Source organism: Poecilia reticulata, linkage group LG13, assembly GCF_000633615.1.
Source record: "Poecilia reticulata strain Guanapo linkage group LG13, Guppy_female_1.0+MT, whole genome shotgun sequence".
In the NCBI taxonomy this organism is placed as follows: Eukaryota; Metazoa; Chordata; class Actinopteri; order Cyprinodontiformes; family Poeciliidae; genus Poecilia; species Poecilia reticulata.
Window position 1 is genome coordinate 40,960 of NC_024343.1, and position 13,335 is coordinate 54,294.

Here is a 13,335-nt window from a genome sequence, read left to right on the forward strand (position 1 = left end):
TAACACATTTTTTTAACACATTTTCAGTGTTGGGTTTTGTCACGCAGTAGTTGAAGTCATTGTGTTTACCTCTTAAAGCAGTTACTCTCTCCTTTTTCAACCTTTTTGCAGTGCTCCTGACATTCATTGCCTTCCACAAGCGTGAAGTTCCACTACACAGGCTTCGCTCAGCATGCTGCTTTGCAGACATAGTGCAGATGAACCTAAGCATGAAATTAGGGCTGGGCGATAGATCGGTTTTTATCGATTATTCTATTAAAATAGGCTTTTGAAGATTAGATTTTTGGAAAATCTTTTATTTTTTTCACCAATGGGCTCGTTGTGTTTCCAAAGTTCAGAGTGATGTCAGCACAGCCAAGTCCACAATCTTGTTTGACAAACTTACTTCTRTTAATTTTTTCTTTAGGACCTATAAGGACCAGGCTACTTTTTTCTCCTTAATTACAAGAATAAAGTCATATTATTAAAAGAACACAGTCGTAATATATTGAAAATGGAGCAGTAATTTTATGAGAACCCAACATTAAAAATAAAAAATTCAAATGACAATTTGGTATTAGATTTACAGATAATGAAATGCTTCTTCTTTTAACACATCGGCGTCAGATTATTGTCATGCAAACGAGCCTAAAGATCTACACAAACTGATCAGATCTTGCTTACAGAATGAATTTTTCTCATTAAAATGACTTCTTTTTGTCATGGTAAAATTGCACCTTTATTCTGCTAATATTGAGGCTATTCTTGTAAATACACCACAATTCTCAAAGCCTGGGCCTAATGCGCTGTTGTAGGGATGATTTACATAAAAATCACCTTTTGAAAATATTTTGTCAATTGTAATTATTTTCTTTGAAAATACAATCTGGTACGAAAAAATAAAGATACCTGCACCGATTGCAGTTTTCTGGCCAATCACCGGTCTTGTTTGAAATGTTGCTAGAAATAGCCTCAACCCTCTCTCATAGTAGAGCAATAGAGGATAGTGGCTAATTTTTAAGACCTGCTTTATGATCAGCTTCACATTTAAGTATCGACCAATCACCGATCTCCCAAAATTAAGAAAATCAAGGCCAATTTATCAGTGCATCTCTAAAAAAGATTTTACTTTTAAGCCATTTCGCCCAGCCCTATCTGGAATACATGCATACATTATGAAACCTATGCATATTTCAAATCCTCCCCCCCCTCCCATCTAATTTTTGTATTTTACGTTGGGCCCCCCTGCAGGGAATTGAACCGCTCCGACTCCGACTCCTCTTTGTCCGTCTCACAAGTCGGCGATCGGCTCTCGGCCTACAGCTCCAAAAGCCACCTGATCAAGCCCACCTCTCTGATGTACGGCCTCTCCGGCCGGGCGGATGACACCGTCTCCCTGCACTCCAACGGAGGGAACCGGATTTATGACGGTGGCGCCACGGAGAACGTCTCCGGAAGCCCCATCCTCATGAAGGAGATCCACCACATGGAGAAGTCGCCCAGTCTGGGAGAGATCAGCAGCTTCTCTGAGTCTTCCCGATCTTTCAGTCCCAACTCAACCGAGCCGGATACGCCGTCCCCGACGGGTGGCCAGGCGGGGGCGGCGGCAGTGGGGGTTAAGGGCAGCACTTGCATCCCACAGCTGTCCTCCAAGAAGAGTCCTCTGGAGGAGGACAGCTGCTCTACGGGAGAAGATACAGATTCCGCGGTCATCCGCAAGAAACATCCCTTCAAAATCTTCAAGAAGCAGAAGAAATGAGCAACATGAACCAAAAGGCTGTCAAAGCTGCTTGACTGTATTCCTCTATTTGTCTTTTKTTTCTTCTTCTTTTTGTAATGTCTTGGGTTTAATTACAGTCAAAAAGATGGCACAATTTGCCGACGTTGCATTTTACCTGTAGGTTCCGACGCCTGCGTTGAACTGTGTGAGCAACCCGCCGACTGGCTTCCTCTGCTCAATGGTCCAGCGTTTGAAGCGGAGCGCGGTGGGGCAGGTCTGTACAGTGGAATGTAAAGTATTATTTATTCCTGCAGGAAGTTGTGCCAGTTCAAAAAGGAAGCGTTTCTCCCTCTTTATTTCTTCCTTTTTTCTTTTTTTCCCCCCCTCGTTCTACAATCTGACATTTTGCATGTCTTCACTTTTGTTTGACTGATATGCTCTTAGTGTTTGCTTGGTTCGTGTTGTTATCCAGCGTAGAAAACACTCGATGTTACTTTGATTACTACCTAGCTGTCTAACCTACAAATTCAAATGAATGCACACTGTTTATTGCGTTTCGTTACTCTTTTAAAAAAAAAAATTTTTAAACTGGCAAGTACAGATTTTTCTGTCATTTGTTGTCAAAGAAGGGTGAATATATATACATTTAGTGGAACTTAAAACACAATAGAGTGAAATGATAGTAGTTTGGCTACACCAAAATGTTACTATTTAGACACAGTGTAACAGTAAAGACTTGTAGATGGAATTCACAAGAAGAACATCTGCTAATGTTATAAAATGACAATCACATTTTAGGATAAGGGCATTTCTTTTTTGTTCAATCTGTACGTTGAATTTGTTCAATCTGTAYATTATTGGAATGGTGCAGGATCTTTGTTCTTTTTCTTGCTTTAAAGTCCAGCTTTATTAAACAATAACCACAGATTTAAAAAAAAAGTGTTAAATTAATTGAAACCTACATATGCATCTCATTTAAATTAAATTAATATTGAAAAGTAAATCCAAAACATTTAGTGCAAGAAGTGATGAGAGCTAAACGGGGACAATTTTGAACAATTTATTTCTGTTAATTTCAGCATTGTTTCCAGCTAATGAAAATCCTAAATTCTGTATTTGAGATCATAATGTCTGCATATTACATTTGATAAATGTAACAATCAAAACAGAAGTGTTACATCATGGCCAACACGATTAAGAGGAAGTATGTTCAAGATACGTTTTTTTTTTTTTTCTCCACCATTCTGTCATTGACACCAAATGTAGGATGGAGCCACAAAAGCTAATTGCTGGCTGCTCTCAGTGCTTTATCAAAGCCCGGCTTTGATAAATCAATAAATAAATCAATCACATCCAATTTAGGGACTTTATAAAACTTTAATGCAACTGATCTTTTTACATACAAGGGAACCTTTGTGTTCTTGTGTTTCTGGTACAGCCGTAAATCTGAAGCACAGCCGACATCTGCAGTCAGCAACGGACGACAAAGCCACTTCTCTTGGCTTTCTCTGGGCTAACATTTGCTTTGAAAAAATGATCTGATGGAACGAGAAGAGACTGTTGTGCTAAAAGGAGTAAACAGTGAAGTTGTTCAAGCCAAAAATAGCATCTCTGTGCTAAACATGTAGCAACAGCRCAGACGTCACCAGTACCAACGTCAATGACCACAGTCCACATTTGTAAAGAAATTCCACGAGTGAAACACTGGAAAGTAGAACACTTTGCACTAGTTCAGATTAAAAACAATTGTTATTGAGCTGTCTATTTATTTATTCAATAATTACAATAATTAATTCATTACAGACTCTGCATTTAACTATTGAAAATTTGAATCGAGTCCCACCACTAATTGGGACTTGAGTTGCATATCGCACTCTGAAGCATATCGTTCAGAGTGTAATATGCTTGGATATCACACTCTGAACAACCAGCTTTTGTAAGTAACGATACTTTACTAACATCTCCTACACAACCGACATTCCTGTGAGTTTTCAGGCCATAACATTTGTTGTGCTATAAAAAATACTTGCAGTCAAATTTCTTGAGAAGCTGGATTTAGGGTTTTCATCAGCTATGATAATTATTAAAAAAAAATGTAAGAACCAATTGAAATATAGCAGTGTGTGGATGAATTTAATGAACCGATTCGCCTCTGCTTTGCAACAGATGGATGAAGGTGATCAGATCAGATCTCACATTTTTGATCAGTTCTATTAGGCAAAACTTTAAATTGCTTCTGCTCTTTTCTGTCTTACTGGTCCCCCCTTTTTCCCACTTCAGTTCAATGCAACAAAAAAGTAAGTAGTAATCGTTGTTGGTAAGGGCTACAATTACAATATGTATTTGCTTAGCTGAAGAAATTTTTTTTTTACCATTTAAGATGACTTTTTATAAAAGACTACAAGGTGGGGAAGCAAAACAACCAATCGTGTAAAAGTGCCAAATCTCTGATTTTGTCAGAGGCCTTCAAATTTGTGTTGTGTTTGATCCCTTCGGCCCCTTTTACCCAGAATCCAGAGCTCCAGGATGTGCGCCGTGCTCGTACGTCCCGACTTTAGATGCTGAATGTCCCAGGGTATCGTTACTGTAACAGTACCATAGGTACATGTTTACATTTGTTACAGATGAGTTCAATTCTCAGATTATTTACAACACAGAATGTTGTGCCAGTTTTTAATGCAAGTCGCTTGGTTTTAAGCACAGAGCTATGCATCAGTAGTTGTAGTTGATTTCTGACGAAATGAGGGCACCGGTCAACTTCAGGGCGCTCCTGTTAAATGATCAACCAAAAAGTGCTGCAGAAGACGGTTCGTCCCTCGCCTCGGCCTCGTAGCCGGTGGTTTGAATGCAGAAGACGTGTTTCAATTATTTATTTCAGAGACCAGATTAAAAAATACTTACTGGTACTTCTTAGTTTTTTCTACCTTTCTCCTTTTTGTTTTGTTTAGTTTTTTTCCATCTGCACGACGGCTGTAAATTGAAAATGCCAACTGTGCGCGCGGGTGTGTGTCTGGGTGTCTGTCTCCTCCCAGTATATTGCACTGTAATGTTGATGCATGTCAACTACCATAACAAAACCTATATTGGGTTAAAAGAATGGATTAGCTTCAGCTCTAACCTTGCTACCCGACTTTTCTTCTCATTTTTGAGCTTATATTTATGAATACATGCAGTATATTTGTACAGAGAAAAATGATAATTTTGCATCTGTGGTGATCTAGACTTTGATGGCACTCTTGCATGACAGCAATAAAATATTTTGAATGAAAACAAACTGGGTTTTACTCGTTTGTAATCTGAACTCGCAGATTTTTTTCCATTTTTCTTCTCAGTCTTCTCAACTTCTCAGTCCAACGTTGCTAAGAACCGTTGTAAACAGCCTAATATGAAGCACTGTGACGACGTGTTGAAAGCAGAATGTCTTTTTAAATAGACAGAGGCCACTTTCTTTTAGGTCACGTTTGATATATACAAGGTGTAAGTGTATATCAAACATACATATATACACCTTCAGTATTTTTTCAGATCTTACRCCTGAAAAATACTATCACCCCTTTAATAAGAATTATCATTTTAACTTGTAGAAAACTTGAGCGAATTGCATTTCAAACATAGTGACTTACAAAAATCTTTTATATTTCTTGAGAATTTTTGTCATGTTTATAGACACAAATTAAAATTTTTTTCAGTTAAATGTTTTTATTTTTGATTTTCACACAACACGAAAACAGAAAGGGATTGTAATAATTAATAATAAACAACCAACAAATGACAAAAAATGCAGATGCCATAGTGAAGTATGTGGACAGCCAAAACAGAAAATTGACAAACTAAATTTAAAAAGTGTACAAAAAAGACAATCTAAATAAATAATATATTAATACTATTTAGTTATTTAGATTGTCTTTTTCTAAATAACTAAATATATTAATACTATTTATTTAGTTATTTGTCTTTTTTGTAAGATTACAAAATGATCATGCCACATGGATATGTTAATATGTTAAACATGATGTCTGTACAGCTTTCCCTCAGCAGTGGGATTCTTGAGCTTCATGCAGAACTATCTGTTCGGTTTGATTTTCTCACCAGAGCTCCTCCACGGTTACCTCAAGTCGTCCATTTCCATTTCTCTGATCAGTGCTCCGCTTCAGTGACCTGTCAGTTGAGGCAGGCATCCATATTTTGGTAGGTCTGTGGCGTAGAGGTTGAAACAACTGGATTCATTTTATCAGATATTAAGTCACCAAAATAATCCAAATCTTTCCAGTAGATATGAGTGAAACATCTGTGCATCCAGATCATGAGGAAGGACAAATATCACAGTTATCAGGTCTTTACTTGTAAAATACTCAAAATGTAATTTGCTTCCAGTTCATAAGCACTCATTGCTTTGTCTTGGTCTGTCATGTAAAAGGCCTGCAGCTGTAAGCTAAATGTGGTGTGAATACTTTTGTGGAGAAGCTTTAGTTGTATCTTCTTCAGATACAACTCCTCTCTACTCACCCACACGGTTTAGGTAGTAATTGGGTGGGACCGTATGCTGTTAAATATTTACCTGTGTTTTAGAGCAGCCAATGTGGAACAGGACTAGATCCGGCTTTTTAGTTTCTCTGCAGCAGAAGGTTACTGCCGGCGCTGTGAAACATGGCCTTTCATTCATTGTGCAAATGCATCTGCCAGTTTTTCCTCGGCATGCAGGTAGGAGCACGTTTATCTCAAGCATCTCTGTCTTCTCCCCTTTCGTCAGGTGTGTAACTGTGTATGTGCCGTTCTTCAGATTGTTTGCGGTCTGGACCAGGTGAAGCTCCTGAATCCTCCAGAGGAAGCTCTCCCTGACCATCTCCTGAGAGTTTTCTACTCTTGCGATGGGGCAGCTACCGTACAGCTGGACTGTGTCGTGTTGTTTGAAACTGGCTTAATCTCCACAGTCCATATCAGACGGTGGAATTGTGTCCCCGGCGAACCTGTAATAAGGACCGTGAAGCTGAATCTGCCAGACTGGTTGGTTTACCAAGCAGACAGAATTGTTCTGGAGTCCCACAGGGTGCTGAGTTGTTTTCTCCGAGCCTCTGTCAGATACAGTGGTTCTGATGATACTAAAAGGTTCAAGAGTTCTCAGGATGTGGCGTTCTTTCTGCCCAAGCCCTTCTTCAGTCGCCGTATCAAGCAGCATTGTCTCTGCACTGCGTGGAGTAAAGAGATGTTACAATTAACTCAGCGGTTTTTACAGAAAAAGTGTCCTTTAGAGCAAGGTAAGGTTGACCAGTGAAACTATATTAGATGTTAACTTCTTTATTCAAAGGGAGCGTATTATGTATTGATAGTGGCATTTTATAGCACTATCAAGTTAACTCAAGTTTTAAAAAAATTACATCATGACTTAAAAAAATTGACTTCACAATATGACGCTTTGAAATTGAGCCTTTGTCTCTTTAAGAAACTCTTACTCTTTCTGACACTCCATCTTCAGGAAGTCATAACAACATGGGTCCTCGTGTTGTTTACAACTGCTCTTAGGAGCGTTGGACTTAGAAGTAGTTTGCATGATGAGCCCAGCAGACCTGCAGCTCCACCAGCTGTTAGCTAATTGCTGCCGCTGCTAGTCTAGAGGAGCTGAGTGTGGAGGGGGTGTTTTGTGAGCTGAGAGGTTGGTCTGACTTTCTCAAACATGCATGAAAGAATCAAAGCAATACTCCATCTATGCTTCTGATGAGGGGATAACATAATATAAAGCTAAATTAATAATGAAATTAATACTGACAGCACTGTGGAAGTTACTTGAAACATTAGCCTGTTTTAAATGGCAACTGTTGCATATAAAAACTAATTTTTATCCAACTAAAACTTCTTGTTACCCTTAGAAACCATCCATCTTCTGTCTGCAATCTATGCTTCAACTGGAGAAAGTTTTGGAATAACAAAGGCCCTGAATCCGTACAGGAACGAGCTGCTGGAGCACCTCCGCGTTAAAGCCATCTCTTTWCCTTGGTATGACAGTAAAGTTACTGCCCAATTAATTATTCGGTGGATGGAATATGTTACTATGGTTATCTTTGCACTGATCACTATTGTTTTTTTTCTTCCTAGGTGTGAACTTTCTGTGTGGGTATTTGTTAGCAGGTATTGCAAGCAGAGATTGTGTGGACTGTTTCATCACATTGATTCCCATAACAATTATGCCACACCAGCACTTTTTCTAACAAAATCAGGTATCAATAACTTTTCTACATTCTCATATATTCTCAAAAAGCTACAATTTGATGTTGAAAGAGACATCTTTACCGATGTCACACCCTTCCTCATGACCATGTTTGGAATCGCCTTTTGCAGCTTTTCAGTTGAATTTGTACCCCTTTTCCTGAACACAAGATTCCAAAAGTTTAAAGCATACTTTAATGCTCAAATATTAAAATATTTTAACATTTAATATTAAAATATTAAATGTCCTTAATTGTCTCCAATAAAGGACATTACCTTGATGGAGATATTTATTTAAAAATTCAGTATTTATGCCAAATCATTTATTTTATTGACTGGAATGAACACACCACTTGCAGCCTCTTGGTTGATCTCTGAAGTAAATGTTGAACTCTGAAATCTAATCTTACAATCATACTTATATTTTGATGAAATCGTAGATTGTTTTCTGAAGTTTTTATTGCTACTTTCCAGGGATTTTTGATTATGATCCCCAATTTTTTAACCTGTTTGGTTGCCCTATCAGGAATGATTGTCATCCAAACAGGTTGCCAATCAGGTTGACGATTTCTGGAGTGCTATGCTATGACACAACATAGCACTCCAGAAATCATGAACACAAAAATATTTTTCCACCTTGCATCATATAGTTTTATTTTTATATTTTAAGTCTTGCCACTTTCTCAAAGTAAGAAAAAATAAACAAAATTAAAGCTGCATGCAACCTCGAACGGCCCTCGCAGCTCAGTGCCGCTCCGGCCTATTGGCCACCGCGGGGGTTCCAGCACCACTGCCCACCAGCCGCCGCTGACGCACAGCTCCCGCACCCGTCCGCTGTATCGATGCATAGGCGATATGCATCGATACAGTTGCAGCGTTCCCTGATGCACAAAAAATCAGGTGCAGATTGGGCGATGTAACGAGGAGATACAGCTGTTTGATTAACCTAGGGGTAGCAGTGGAGTCAAATTACAATTCAATGGTATTGGGTTGTTTAGCGGTAAATAAAGGTCATGTGTATCCAGTTTGGTGCCAATCGGATGTTCCATGTGTGATTTAGAGACAGTGGTATGCATATGGCGAGGGACTGCAACTCACCATTTGGCCACGCCCACATAGTTCAGCCAGCATTAAGAGAGTTCATCATCATGTCATTTTATGTCAGTTTGCACAGCATTCAACCCATTTGAATCATAGAGTAAAAGTAAGACATCCAGCAGAAACAAACGGGTAACTTCCTGTTGGAGGGGGGCGGGGCTAAGGTGATGTCATCAATTGAACATGTGAATGTGATCAGGACTGGTCTATAATGAGACATGGAAAGTCTGATGCAGCTCTGACCTGGCCCGTGGAACTTATTGCACCTTCATGTTTCATGGAGAAAAGTAAAAGTTTGACATTTAGCCACGCCCACATGCTTTGATGTACGAGACTTCTTTTGATAACTTTTCACCTTCAATGTCTCAAGAGTGTGCTGAGTGAGTTTGAAGTTTGTATCTCAAAAGCTGTAGGAGGAGTTCGATCAGATGCAACGTCTATAAAAAAGAAAAAATAGCGGCTTTGATCTAAAATGACTTCCTGTTGCGTTTGGACCATGGCTCCAAGAGACTTTTTTTTGTACGTCGTGACAAGATACACATCTGTACCAAGTTTCATAATTCTGAGATCAAGCATGGCTTGGGGCTGATCATTTAAATATTCTAGGGCGCGCTGTTGAGACATTAGGCCACGCCCACCAAATATTGCACTGGATTCCTGTCCGGGGTTGGATCATGATCAATCCTAGTGAGTTTGGTGCAGCTGGACTCAAAATTGTGGCATTCAGCGCCAAACGTATGACAACGGCGTTACAGGTCACTTTGTCACAGCGCCACGCCCACTCGCTGCATTGTAACCAGCTGGGGTTGGAATCCACTACACACCAAGATGTCTTCTGTCTGTGTACACAGTTTAATGTTGATTAGGTCAAAGGGGTCAGATAGCGTTGACAGTAAAACCTGAGAACACTTCCTGTTCTCAGGGTGCGTGACTTACGTGACGTCAAAATTTGACCATTGCGTCTTGTAGGGCACCTAATGGTAATCAATCACTGAAAGTTTGGTGCCTCTCTGAGTTTTTGTTTAGGAAATATAACAGTTTCATGTTTCTTGTCAAGTAGGTGAACTTTGACCCCAGGTATCACCCCTTCAGCATACACGAAAAGTCCCCGTTTTGATAACTTTTAATTGGCCATGCCTTATGAACAATCTGACCAAGTTTGAAGCTGATCGATGAAAATCCCTAGGAGGAGTTCGATCAAATGTGAAGGCTGTAAAYGGCCAAATGGGGTCAAAATTGGAACTTCAATCCAAAATGACCGAATTCCTGTTTGACTTGCACTGTGACATTAACTGTATTTTCTGTGCGTCTTGGGGAGGTCTACAAGTGTACAAAGTTTCATGTCTCTATGACAAACTAAGGTCAATGGGGAGGGTGTTTTGAAATTTTCTAGGGGGCGCCTCTGAGCCGTTTCTTTTGCGATTTTTGCGTCAACCATAAAATACGTAAATTTTACACAGGATGTATGTGTCTGCCAAGTTTGGTGAGTTTTTGAATATGATAAAGCCCCTAAGAAGCCAATTCATTTGCTCCAAGAAAAATAAAAAATAAGAAACATTTGAAAAACAATAGGCCTTCGCAGCGCTTTCGCTGCTCGGGCCTAATAAAAATGTATGTGTCTTTGCAATGCTAACATTTTTAGATGAAATCATATAGGGCCACCTGTGATTTCAACTTTGACCCTTTTCCTCTGAGATTTTTTTTTGTACTGTAAATATTTACTTTCCTAAATTATTTCTGACTTTGGGAGTTTTAAATTATTTATTTAAATCAGTATTTTAAACAAATAATGATTCTGGTTCTAGTTTGGAACCATTTACACCCAACAAACGTTTATGTACTGATAAAACCTTCCAATAATTTGACACTCGTATTTAGCATCTGTAAACATTTTTTACTTTTTTCATAGTTTTTAGTCCAGCTCTTTTGATTGAAAATTTGAAATGTGTTTGGAATATTTTGCTAGAAATTCAACACATAAAGATCCACTCTCTTTTATTACTAGTCTCTGTTAAAGAAAGGTCCAGGTAGAGGAATAAATAACAGTTTTAATTGAAATAATTTGAACCAACATTCCAACTGGGTCTCATTCTGATGACAGGTCGGCTGCACATTCAGATAAGTGGAGCATCTGAGGAATCCTCTGCGTTTCTCTCCTCGTTCACAGTGCCTTTAAACAAGTGGTGCCAACTCATGTTGATCTTACAGGGAAGAACTGTGAGTGATGTCATGTTGACGCAGCATATTCTTCAATATTTGCATAAGGATAACAATGGAACTAAGGCTGCCATTGTCTTTAGGTCACCGTCTCCATGGCGTTTATGGACAACAAGGAAAGAACAGTTAAATCTTCAGAGTACTTGTAGGTCTACTTTATAATTTAATGACAAATTTATTAAGTGATTCTGCTCATCTTTAACTTTTTTTTAATACACAGGTTGAGACATTCTGCCATGTTTGATGACACAGAGGGATATTTTGTGATTGGTGGAGGGAAATTCATCCGAGGCCTGGAAGGTTATTTTGGACCAGTGGTGTACTACCGCAACAGAGTTCCTCACAGCTTGGTAAATATGCTCTTACAAATTTGTCTCATAAACAAAATGTTCTTTACATATTTGTTAAAAGTGTCACTATGTTGTGACAGTATAATATGAGACAGATAATCTGTGATRAAATCAGGCTCTTGCTCTTCCTCCTCGGTCGGAAACAACCAATCAGAGTCGAGAGGAGGAGGGTCTTAGTGCTGTCAATCACGCTCATGATTGATAGCGGTACACAGAATTACATAATTACACTTGCTGACATGATACAAGTTAACTTTTCAGTTATATTGTTATACAATAGCTTTAATTTAACAGTGAAAGTTTTAAACCTATGCTCTTCTCCCTTATTTTTTACATCCACAGTCTACAGTAGCTGCTCCAGATGTTATAAAAAACATAAACCTGACTGGATGGCTGCAGAGCTGCCAAGAATTCCTTTTTGACATCACCCTCAAGATCAGTGGTTTCACCCTCAAAGCCAAACACCAGAGAAAAGGTGGTAGTGTGTCTTTTTGTCCACCAGATGGCGGTAAACTCTCAATGGAAGAAAACCTGTGAAATCACAGGTTGTAAAATATTGACTGTTTTCATAGGGACTTGTTTGGATGTTTTCCACGACCAGATGGGAAGGGAACCTTCAAATTCCCGGTGTGAGCTTTGGGAGGAGGCAGCAGCTCACAGAAAACTGGCCACAAAACTAGCCAAGTTTCTGGTTTTCAAACATGGTAATAAATGAATTACATAATGCAAATCTGTCTTGACTAGACAGCTTGAGAGCTGTGATGATCTCTTGATTCACTGATTGATWTTGATGGGCTATCAAACACCTGCAGGAGGAATAGCAGTCAGCCCATCTGCTGTGGGAAGAGCTCTGTACTCCTTCTCTGTTCAGAAGATGAGTCAAATGGGCAGCAGTGCAGCGGTCAGCAAAGTCTTACCTCTGCTGCTCCAAGCTGGCTGCCTTTCTGATAACCACGCTCTGCACATGTCATCTGTGCTCTACAGCTCTGGTTTGGGAGTCCCCAAAAACCCCATTAAGGTGATTTATTCATTTCTTTTATTCTAGCAGAGGTTGTTTTTCTCTACCAGGGATTAACATGTTCAGTTTATTGCCATGTTTCTGTGTTGGTCACAGGCCTGGCTGCTTGTCCTGCTGGCTGCACAAAGGGATGATCGGCTGGCGCTTCTCCATCTCGGTCATGTTCATCAGCGGGGGCTACATGGTCTGCCCAAAGACCCAGATCTGGCTTATGCCTATTATGCAAATATTGCAAGACAGACCACTTTAGACCGTCATAATCCCACACCACAGCAGGTAATGGATGTTGGAAAGTAGAAACTGAAGGAAAACTCTTATCTCTGTTCTTATATACTGTGCAGTGGTGTCCAAAGTCGGTCCTCAATGGCCGGCATCCTGCATGTTTTAGTTCTCTTAATGCACCTGGATAAAATGATGGCTCAGTAGAAGGTGAGGTCAAGAAGAACATTGACTTGCTGAAAAGGTTGTTACAACCACCAGGGAGAGAACTAAAACATGCAGGATGCCGGCCCTTGAGGACCGACTTTGAGCACCACTGATATAGTGCAAAAGTTTTTTTTTATATTAACCACGGACTGCATTCTTAATGTACTCTCAGGATTATTTTTAGTCATTTATTATGAAATCGTTCTTCTTTTATTTGAGTAAATTTCTGGATTTTCTGCCCACTGAATGAAAAACAAACATGTTTTAACCAAAAATCCACCAGACTCACACCTGCAGTTTTTATTAAGATTTTATAAGTTTTTTTT

General features: G+C 39.3%; 2 protein-coding genes across 4 annotated transcripts in view; both read left to right on the top strand.

Annotated features, from left to right (window-relative positions):
* Positions 1 to 4,965, top strand: part of LOC103474115 (stromal interaction molecule 1-like) — a 45,685-nt gene extending 40,720 nt beyond the window's left edge. For both annotated transcript variants that reach the window (XM_008424859.2, XM_008424860.2), the window contains exon 13: positions 1,231 to 4,965. In XM_008424859.2, the coding sequence (XP_008423081.1) occupies positions 1,231 to 1,738 (508 nt within the window). In that variant the 3' untranslated portion in view covers positions 1,739 to 4,965. The remainder of the gene's footprint in view (positions 1 to 1,230) is intronic.
* A 779-nt stretch (positions 4,966 to 5,744) lies between these two features.
* Positions 5,745 to 13,335, top strand: part of LOC103474117 (protein sel-1 homolog 3) — a 23,929-nt gene continuing 16,338 nt past the window's right edge. The window contains exons 1-13 of one of the 2 annotated variants that reach the window (XM_008424861.2): positions 5,745 to 5,887; positions 5,970 to 6,032; positions 6,269 to 6,400; positions 6,480 to 6,954; positions 7,564 to 7,690; positions 7,790 to 7,911; positions 11,100 to 11,215; positions 11,299 to 11,360; positions 11,436 to 11,565; positions 11,908 to 12,040; positions 12,138 to 12,269; positions 12,378 to 12,583; positions 12,680 to 12,859. In XM_008424861.2, the coding sequence (XP_008423083.1) occupies positions 6,347 to 6,400; positions 6,480 to 6,954; positions 7,564 to 7,690; positions 7,790 to 7,911; positions 11,100 to 11,215; positions 11,299 to 11,360; positions 11,436 to 11,565; positions 11,908 to 12,040; positions 12,138 to 12,269; positions 12,378 to 12,583; positions 12,680 to 12,859 (1,737 nt within the window). In that variant the 5' untranslated portion in view covers positions 5,745 to 5,887; positions 5,970 to 6,032; positions 6,269 to 6,346. The remainder of the gene's footprint in view (positions 5,888 to 5,969; positions 6,033 to 6,268; positions 6,401 to 6,479; positions 6,955 to 7,563; positions 7,691 to 7,789; positions 7,912 to 11,099; positions 11,216 to 11,298; positions 11,361 to 11,435; positions 11,566 to 11,907; positions 12,041 to 12,137; positions 12,270 to 12,377; positions 12,584 to 12,679; positions 12,860 to 13,335) is intronic. The other variant, XM_017308080.1, reaches the window with a different exon arrangement.